At 36.5% G+C, this 9,573-nt stretch overlaps 1 protein-coding gene across 2 annotated transcripts in view; it reads right to left on the reverse strand.

The window, feature by feature from the left end:
* The window catches only part of LOC109230448 (cytochrome c oxidase copper chaperone 1-like), a 3,808-nt gene continuing 1,079 nt past the window's right edge, over window positions 6,845-9,573 (reverse strand). For both annotated transcript variants that reach the window (XM_019395949.1, XM_019395948.1), the window contains exon 2: window positions 6,845-7,311. In XM_019395949.1, the coding sequence (XP_019251494.1) occupies window positions 7,057-7,299 (243 nt within the window). In that variant the 5' untranslated portion in view covers window positions 7,300-7,311 and the 3' untranslated portion in view covers window positions 6,845-7,056. The remainder of the gene's footprint in view (window positions 7,312-9,573) is intronic.

Genomic DNA, 9,573 nt, shown 5'->3' on the forward strand with positions numbered 1-9,573 from the left:
AAATGAGGCCTTTCAAGTCGCCGCTTTTATTGAGAAATTACCTCCGTTGTGGAAAGATTTTAAGAACTATCTAAAATACAAGCGGAAGGAGATGACACTTGAAGACTTGATTGTGCGTTTGAGGATAGAAGAAGACAACAAAAATGCTGAAAAGAAGTCACGTGGGAACTCGACAATAATAAGGGCTAACATTGTTGAGGAGGCGCCACAAAACAAGAAGAGAAAGAAGGCTTCTGGACCAAAGAATTACCCAAGCAAGAAAAAGTTCAAGGGTAATTGCCACAACTGTGGAAAATCTGGGCATAAGGCCGTGGATTGTCGTGCACCAAAGAATGATAAGAAGAAGAAGAATCAAGCAAACATGGTTGAAAATGTTGAAGACATGGAGGACTTGTGTGCCATGTTGTATGAATGCAACTTGGTAGGAAATCCGAAAGAATGGTGGATAGATCTGGAGCCACCCGCCATGTTTGTGCTAACAAGGAGTTATTTTCTTCTTATGCCCCCGCAGGACCCGACGAGACAATTTTCATGGGAAATTCATCTACAGCCAAAATTGAAGGAGTTGGCAAGATTGCGTTGAAGATGACGTCGGAAAAAATAGTGACTCTAAACCAAGTTCTCCATGTTCCAGAAATTCGCAAGAATCTTGTGTCTACCTCACTTCTTGTCAAGAATGGATTCAAATGTATTTTTGTTTCTAATAGTGTTGTACTAAGTAAGATCGATTTGTATGTAGGAAAAGGTTACCTAAATGAGGGCCTTTTTAAGCTAAATGTAATAGTAGTTCCTATCAATAAAGTGAATGCTTCTTCTTACTTGCTTGAGTCAAACACTTTATGGCATTCGCGTTTAGGTCACGTAAACTTCATAACATTGCGAAAGATGATAAATCTAGAAGTATTGCCAAAATTTGATTGCATTAATTCCAAATGTCAAATATGTGTGAAATCAAAGTATGCTAAGCATCCTTATAAGTCCGTTGAAAGGAATTCAAGTCCTTTAGACTTAATTCACACAGATATTTGCGACTTGAAGTCAACACCATCTCGCGGTGGGAAAACGTATTTTATTACTTTTATTGGTGATAGCACGAGATACTGCTATGTTTATTTACTTAATAGTAAAGATGAGGCAATTGATGCTTTCAAGCAATACAAGAGTGAAATTGAAACGCAGCTAAACAAAAAGATCAAAATGATAAGAAGTGATAGGGGTGGCGAATATGAATCTCCTTTTGAAGAAATATGTTTGGAAAATGGTATTATTCACCAAACAACTGCCCCTTACTCTCCACAATCTAATGGAATTGTGGAGAGGAATAATCGAACGTTGAAGGAGATGATGAATGCATTGCTAATAAGTTCTGGCTTACCACAGAACTTGTGGGGGGAAGCTATACTTACAGCTAACCAAATAATCAACCGTGTACCTCATAGTAAAACACAATCCATTCCTTATGAGAAGTGGAAAGGAAGGAAGTCTAGCTTGAAATACTTCAAAGTGTGGGGGTGTTTAGCTAAGGTACAACTTCCTAAATCTAAAAGGGTTAAGATAGGTCCAAAAACGGTTGATTGTGTGTTTATTGGATATGTAACCAATAGCAAGGCATATCGTTTTCTGGTTCATAAATCAGAAAATCCTGAGATTCACATTAATACGATAATAGAATCAGATAATGCTGAATTCTTTGAAACTATTTTTCCATATAAAAAGGAAAGTGAAGTGACCTGCCAAAAGTCAAAACGACTTCGGGAGGAAATAATAGATGATATGCCTAATGAAGAAAATTCGAGAAGAAGTAAACGTCAAAGGAAATCTACTTCATTCGGTCCAGATTTTCTGACTTTTCTGTTAGAAAATGAGCCTCGTACCTTCAAGGAAGCAATGTCTTCCTCAGAGGCACAATATTGGAAAGAAGCTGTCAATAGTAAAATAGAATCCATATTGAGCAACCATACTTGGGAATTGGTTGATCTTCCTCCAGGTAACAAAACATTGGGTTCTAAATGGATTTTCAAGAAGAAAATGAAAGACGATGGTACTATTGACAAATACAAGGCAAGACTTGTTGTCAAAGGATTTAGACAGCGAGAAGGTCTTGACTATTTTGACACATACTCGCCGGTAATAAGAATTACATCCATTCAGATGCTAATAGCGTTAGCCGCCTTGTATGGTCTTCAAATCCATCAAATGGATGTAAAAATAGCCTTCTTAAATGGTGATCTTGAGGAAGAAATTTACATGAACCAACCTGAAGGGTTTGTGGTTCCGGGAAAAGAAAAGAAGGTGTGTAGACTTGTTAAGTCTCTTTATGGACTAAAACAAGCACCCAAACAATGGCATGCGAAATTTTACCAAACAATGTTATCAAATGGTTTTAAGATTAATGAATGTGATAAATGTGTTTACATTAAGAACGTTCCAAATCATATAGTCATTGTTTGCTTATATGTTGATGATATGCTAATAATGAGCAAAGACATTGCCGACATTCAAGCTACTAAGCGTATGCTTGCTAGTAAGTTTGATATGAAAGACTTAGGAGTTGCCGATGTAATTCTAGGAATTAAAATCCAGAGGACTCCTCAGGGTCTAGCTTTGTCTCAATCACATTACGTGAAAATGGTACTTGAAAAATTCAAACACTTGGAATTTAGAAGTGCAAGAACTCCAATTGACTTAAACCATCATCTTATAAAGAATAAAGGTGAAAGCATGTCTCAATTGGAGTATGCTCGTGTGTTGGGAAGCTTAATGTATATCATGAACTGTACACGTCCTGATATAGCTCGTGCAATAAGTAAACTTAGTCGATTCACAAGTAATCCCAACAAACATCACTGGGTGGCAATGAAACGAGTTCTGGGATATTTGGAATATACCCAAGACTACGCTTTGCACTACAATAAATATCCTGCGGTTATCGAAGGATATAGTGATGCAAATTGGATAACCGGCTCAACAAAAATAAAGTCCACAAGTGGATATGTTTTTACTGTTGGTGGAGGAGCAGTATCTTGGAAGTCTTCCAAACAGACGTGCATCGCTCGCTCTACCATGGAATCAGAGTTTATAGCTTTGGATAAGGCCGGCGAAGAAGCTGAATGGCTTCGAAATTTCTTAGAAGACATTTCGTTCTGGCCAAAACCTTTGGCTCCTATATGCATACATTGCGATAGTGAGGATGCAATAGGACGGCCAGGGAGCGTTATGTATAACGGAAAGTCTCGTCATATACGACGAAGACATAAAACCGTTAGACAACTACTCTCTAGTGGAATTATCACTATTAATTATGTAAGATCAAAGGATAATGTGGCGGATCCGCTTACAAAAGGCCTAACTAGAGAGGGAGTTGAGAAATCATCTAAGGGAATGGAACTATGGCCGAGGACAAGTCATCATGGCGGTAACTCCACCTAGAATTTTGGATATTTCGAGATCTAGGTTCAAGGAGCTCAAACAAAGTTGTGATTGACCGGTTCAACATTGTCAAAGTAAAATCTTTGGTCCTTTCTCGTGATGAAGACAATGTTCAGTAACAAGGATAGAACTTTACAGGTTCTTTAATGATTACCTAAGTTAGATGTGGTATTTATCAAATAGTGTCAATCTAAAGGATAACACGTTTAGGAATCACCTATGTAAGTGTGAAGTGGAAGCCGCTTCAATGAGAATTCTGTAAGGCCAATTCTCTACGCATTTATGAAACCAGGTGGTGTTCATGGCTGAAACGAACACAACAATGAGAACCAAAAGACGGTTAAGGGTTGGTTGTATGACATATGGTTGTCTAGGTATACACTAAAGTTCGACGGTTCAAAGATATCAAATCTACCGATTGACCGAGTATATCCGACATATGTTCACTACGGAAAGTTCAAACGAAAACCTACTTATCCAGATGCAATTAATCCTTACTTGCAAATCACACATCTTTCATCTATGATCATTCTTGTTACAGCCATTCCCATTCATGTGGGGGATTGTTGGACTTTAAGCATTGGACTTTGAAGACTTTAAGCATTGGGCTTTAAAGACTAAGAGTGTGAATTGGGAAATGGTGGAAAATAAAATGGAGGGAAATGAAAATTTGAATCAAGTGAGCTTTTGTCATGAACTTTGTACCACATTGGTGAAAGACAACTACACTTGTGTGTATAAATATAGGATCACTTCTTAGAGCTCTTAAAAGGAGTTGAAGAGACTGAACCCTCGCGCTGTCGTCGTCGCTCGCTCGGCTCGGCTTCGGCTTTGGATTTGGATTTGGAAAATGATCGATCGATAAGATTATTTTTGGATAAAATTTAATTAATTAATTATTTAATAATTAATTAAATGCCAGTCAGAATCGAGAATTTCCTTCTGAATACTGCATTCTACTTCGCAGTGTCTCTCTCTCAAATTCGTAAGTGTGATTTTGCTCCGTTCTTTGAGTTTGTTGGTATCCTGCAGTTTGTATTGCCACTGTTGCAGGAAGGTTTATTCCGTTTCATCCTGGGAGGATTTAATCCATTACCTTGGCAATTTGTGGACTTGGAATATTTCTTATCGTTTACAAATTTTCTGTTTCTTCTAACAGTTTTATTATTTCTGTTTTAACACAGTATAGTCTACAGAATCACCTAAAGCCATCAACTATTTACTCTTGCAAAGGGAATACAGAAGTTGCACCGGAATGGCTAAAGCAAATACACTTACTGAGCCACAAGTCGCCGCTTTCATTGAGAAATTACCTCCGTTGTGGAAGGACTTCAAGAACTATCTAAAACACAAGCGTAAAGAGATGACATTTGAAGATTTGATTGTTCGGTTGAGGATAGAAGAAGACAACAAAAATGCTGAAACGAAGTCACGTGGAAACTCGACAATAATAAGGGCTAACATTGTTGAGGAGGCGCCACAAAATAAGAAGAGAAAGAAGGCTTCTGGACCAAAGAATTATCCACGCAAGAAAAAGTTCAAGGGTAATTGCCACAACTGTGGAAAGTCTGGACATAAGGCCATGGACTGTCGTGCACCAAAGAATGATGTATAAAAGAAGAAGAAGAAGAATCAAGCTAACATGGTTGAAAATGTTGACGAAATGGAGGACTTGTGTGCCATGTTGTCTGAATGCAACTTGGTAGGAAATCCTAAAGAATGGTGGATTGNTTTTATTATTTCTGTTTTAACACAGTATAGTCTACAGAATCACCTAAAGCCATCAACTATTTACTCTTGCAAAGGGAATACAGAAGTTGCACCGGAATGGCTAAAGCAAATACACTTACTGAGCCACAAGTCAGAGCTACAGATAAAAATAGGTGGTGGTACGTTCAGAGGCAGATGTAGCCTAAGATCTATTGGCTCAATTTAACTCGTAACTTTCGGTATGAATTATAGATATATACGTAAAAACCTTTTAACTAATTCAATGTAAGTTTGAACCCATTAAATTTAAATTTTGGATACGCTCCTGGTTGGGGCGAGATTCAAACACCTAGCAGCTTGAGAAAAAAAGAAAGGTGTTAACCGGAGTATTAGACGATGCGGAAGAATGCAGATTATAATCCATGTAGTGGCGTACGTAGAATTTTTACAAACTTGCACAAGTTGTCTCTCTAATGGACTGGTCTTTAAATATTTATCTCGTTTATTACTTTGTTGCGAAAATAGGCCTTTTCTTCACCAAGAACACCATAGTTCTTCAATATTAGAAGTTTGAAATTCTTGTTTGAGGTTAAAAACTGGAAGTTAATGATTGATTGTTGTTAAAATCGTCTGAATGTTGATAATTGCTGTTTAAATTTTTAGTTCAAAAAATGATTCAGTGATTTGCTTTAAAACTCTCAACGCTCCATTCTTGTCCTTCAAAAACATTAAAGAAACGAAGAGGATCTTACTGATTTGGTGTTATTTGACTAACTTGGTGATTGAGGATTGTTTGTGTTGGTATTTATAATTTTTGTTTCAAATTTGAGATCACTTAGAGTACATTTGGGGTGATTTTATCGAAACTGAAATTGTAAATTTTAAGATAACACGAAATCATGTCAATCTGGTAGAGTTCGGTGAACAATTGAACAAGCACAAAATCACGCCAACTAGAATTTTGTGAACAATTTGACAAGTAGGCCGAATGAAGATAACATTAAGTTATGCCAATATGGTATAGCTTAGTGAACGACTATACAATCACAAAGTCATACCAATCGGATAAAGCTAGTGAATAATTAACCATATAGATGAAGTAAAGCATAAAATCTACCAATAATCCATGACAAGCAATAAATATATGTGGTTAAAGGGCCATTCCTACCAATCACCCCAGAATTTTCGGAAAGAGTATCACATATTTTGATAAGTGAAGAAAAAAGTGAACAAATAATTAAAATGACATCATATTTAAAAAAAAAAAAAGCACACAATTCAAAATAATACTAAAACTCTAATTTCTATTTTATGTATTTATAGCCTCATTGGAACTGTACTAAATGTCTTATTCTGGAAGTCGTCAATTATATATTGTCAGTTTTAACTAAATATGTGGTTTTATAGGTCTTTAATTTTGTAAGAGGTCAGTGGAGTATTATATTTTGATAGTCAAAAATAAAAACTTAAATCTACCGCCAACAGTAATTAACTCTCGCTCTTAATAGGAGCTTAGTAGCACTTAACCACTGGATCACTAGGCCTTTTTGCTCAAGTAGTGTCATTTATAAGTTAAATTTAATATCGGTACAGAGTTTCAACATCTTTCTTAGCCTGCATTTCTTCAATTTTAGCGAGATGCTGATAGTTTCAAGCATAGAACTGTATGAGGTCCACTTTTCACATTCTCTCAACAAACGTAACGGAAACCAAATCATTTGCACTATTTCCTGTCCCAGAAAGCAATATTTTTTTAAAATATCTTCCTGCTTTATTCTGAAAATACGGAAAAATGTTTTGTATAGATAATCTGTAAGAATTTAGCTAATTAATCTACGCAATGCCAACATAAACCGGACATTTTACATAACTATATCAGCTTTCTTCTTTTTGGGAGAATTAGTTCTATAACCAATTTCAGACATTGAAGCCTTCAGCTCGTAGGCACTTACGATGAGCCTCAATCCATTTCTCACAAGCGGATTGACCATGTTCCACAATGCATTCATCCCTCAGTTTCTTCGTCTCCGGGCAAGCACAGCAAATCTTCTTCTTTGGCTTTGAATCTGCAGGGACCGTAGAAGGAGCTGACTTTTCATCTTTTGGATGTTGCGACACAGATATGGCCATTGAAGTGCTCTCTATTGGTAGTCCACCCATTCTCAGGAAAAACTGCAAGAGTTAGGAAACAAAAGATTGATGATGGCTATCCGATTAGCATTCTAATATAGACTCATAAATCAACCAAGAACAAAAATATATACAAAAATCAAAGGATATTAATAGAACAAGCCTTGCAAAAGACAAAAGCCCCAACAAAGGTAACTATCTTTTCTTTTATAAGTAATGAGAAATTTTAAAGATGGTAAACTCCCACCGAGCCAATGCTACAAAAAGAAATTACAAATTGGGCAACTCCCATATCGTGTATAACATTGAATGTACATTGTTTATAAGGGACAAGATGCACCAAGAAGCTAGTAAAGCAATGCATGTGTTTAAGGCAAAGTATATTTGTTTCTTTTGCCAGCAAAATTTCTACTATTTCTTTCAAGTCAAAGAGTCCACCATATGACTTGTGATATGGTGTTACAAGTCTTCAGGGACTTCTTGTTTAGTCCCTTTCTTTTCTGGCAATGCAGTAAACAAGGTAACTGTCTAAAGTACGGATAACCTTTAATATTATAACTATGTCAAACAAATAAGCTGCACAGACCAAAATGTTACCCTACCAATTATCATTTCAAATTGAAATTTCCACTATCACACTTTAAACTGATCAAACTTCTAACGCCTCATGATCAATTGAGAATAAAAAGTGTTGATGAAATCCGATTTCAAATATCTAACCACCATGGCACCACCCATAAGAAGACATGTACAAGAGGAGAATACAAAGCCGTTACAAGAAATTTTACCATCTTCTGAAAAAAAAATTCCTCTTTTTATTTTCCCCAAAGGGAGAGCTCTAGAGTCTAGAATACCTCTGCAATATCTTACTGCATTTCACTCATCCTTTACTTATAAAAAAAGAAAAGGAAAAACACATAGTACCATTTTTTTATTAGATCAAGAGGAAATTTTTTTTTTTTTGTTTTCCTTTTCCTTTTCCTGAGCCGAGGGTCGATTGGAAACAGCCTCTCTGCCCTTTCGGGTAGGGGTAAGGCCTATGTACGTATTACTCTCCCCAGACCCCACCTTGTGGGACTATACTGGGTAGTTGTTGTTGTATCAAGAGGAAAATTACATACTATGTTATCTCCACATAATACACCCAGCTCTAGTTACGATTTTACTCTTTTGCATTCCAGCAATCATAACTAGAGAAAATTTCTTAGTATCAACACGCGCTCAAGTAGTTCCAAGCAATTTCAATATAAAAGGCTCTCATACGACAGAATTTTTTCTTTATACCCCCTCCTTATTTGGCACCCTTCCCCACCCATCATTAACCACCATGCACCTCCCCTATCGTGTATAACATTGAATGTTACATCGTTTATATGAGACAAGTTGCACCAAAAAACTAGTAAAGCAACACATGTGTTTAAGGCCAAGGATGTTTGTCCTTTTGCCAACAAAATTTCTACTGCTTCTTTCAAGTCAAAGAGTCCACCAGATGACTTGTGGCATGGTGTTCCAAGTCTTCAGGGACTTCTTGTTCAGTCCCTTTCTTTTCCGGCAATGCAGTAAACAAAGGTAACTGTCTAAAGTACTGATAACCTTTAATATTATAACTTTGTCAATCAAATAAGCTGGCTGCATAGGTTACCCTACCAATTATCATTTCAAATTAAATTTTCCACTCACAGTTTAAACTGATCAAACTTCTAGCGACTCGTGATCAATTGAGAATAAAAAAATGCTGATGAAATCCGATTTCAAATATCTAACCACCATGCACCACCCATAAGAAGAGAACATGTATAAGAGGAGAATACAAAGCCGTTACAAGAATTCTACCATCTTCTGAAAATTTTCTTCGCTTATTATTTTCAACACAGGGAGAGCTCTAGAGTCTAGAATACCTCTGCAATATCTTACTGCATTTCACTCATCCTTTACTTATAAAAAGGAAAAGGAAAAGCATATAGTACTACTTTTTTATTAGATCAAGAGGAAAATTACATACTACGTTATCTCCACATAGTACACCCAGCTCTAGTTACGATTTTACTCCTTTGCATTCCAGCAATCATAACTAGAGAAAATTTCTCAGTATCAACACGCGCTCTAGTAGTTCCAAGCAATTTCAATATAAAATGCTCTCATATGACAAGAATTTCTTCGTTATACCCCCTCCTTATTTGGCACCCTTCCCCAGCTAGTATCTTTAGAACGAAAGACAAAGACACTTATTTATGTCTGTGAGTATCTTTTAATCCTTCTACACCTGAAGGGTGCCAAAGACTACAGCATTGAAGTAGCTCTCCC

This window comes from Nicotiana attenuata, chromosome 7 (assembly GCF_001879085.1).
Source record: "Nicotiana attenuata strain UT chromosome 7, NIATTr2, whole genome shotgun sequence".
NCBI classification, from domain to species: Eukaryota; Viridiplantae; Streptophyta; class Magnoliopsida; order Solanales; family Solanaceae; genus Nicotiana; species Nicotiana attenuata.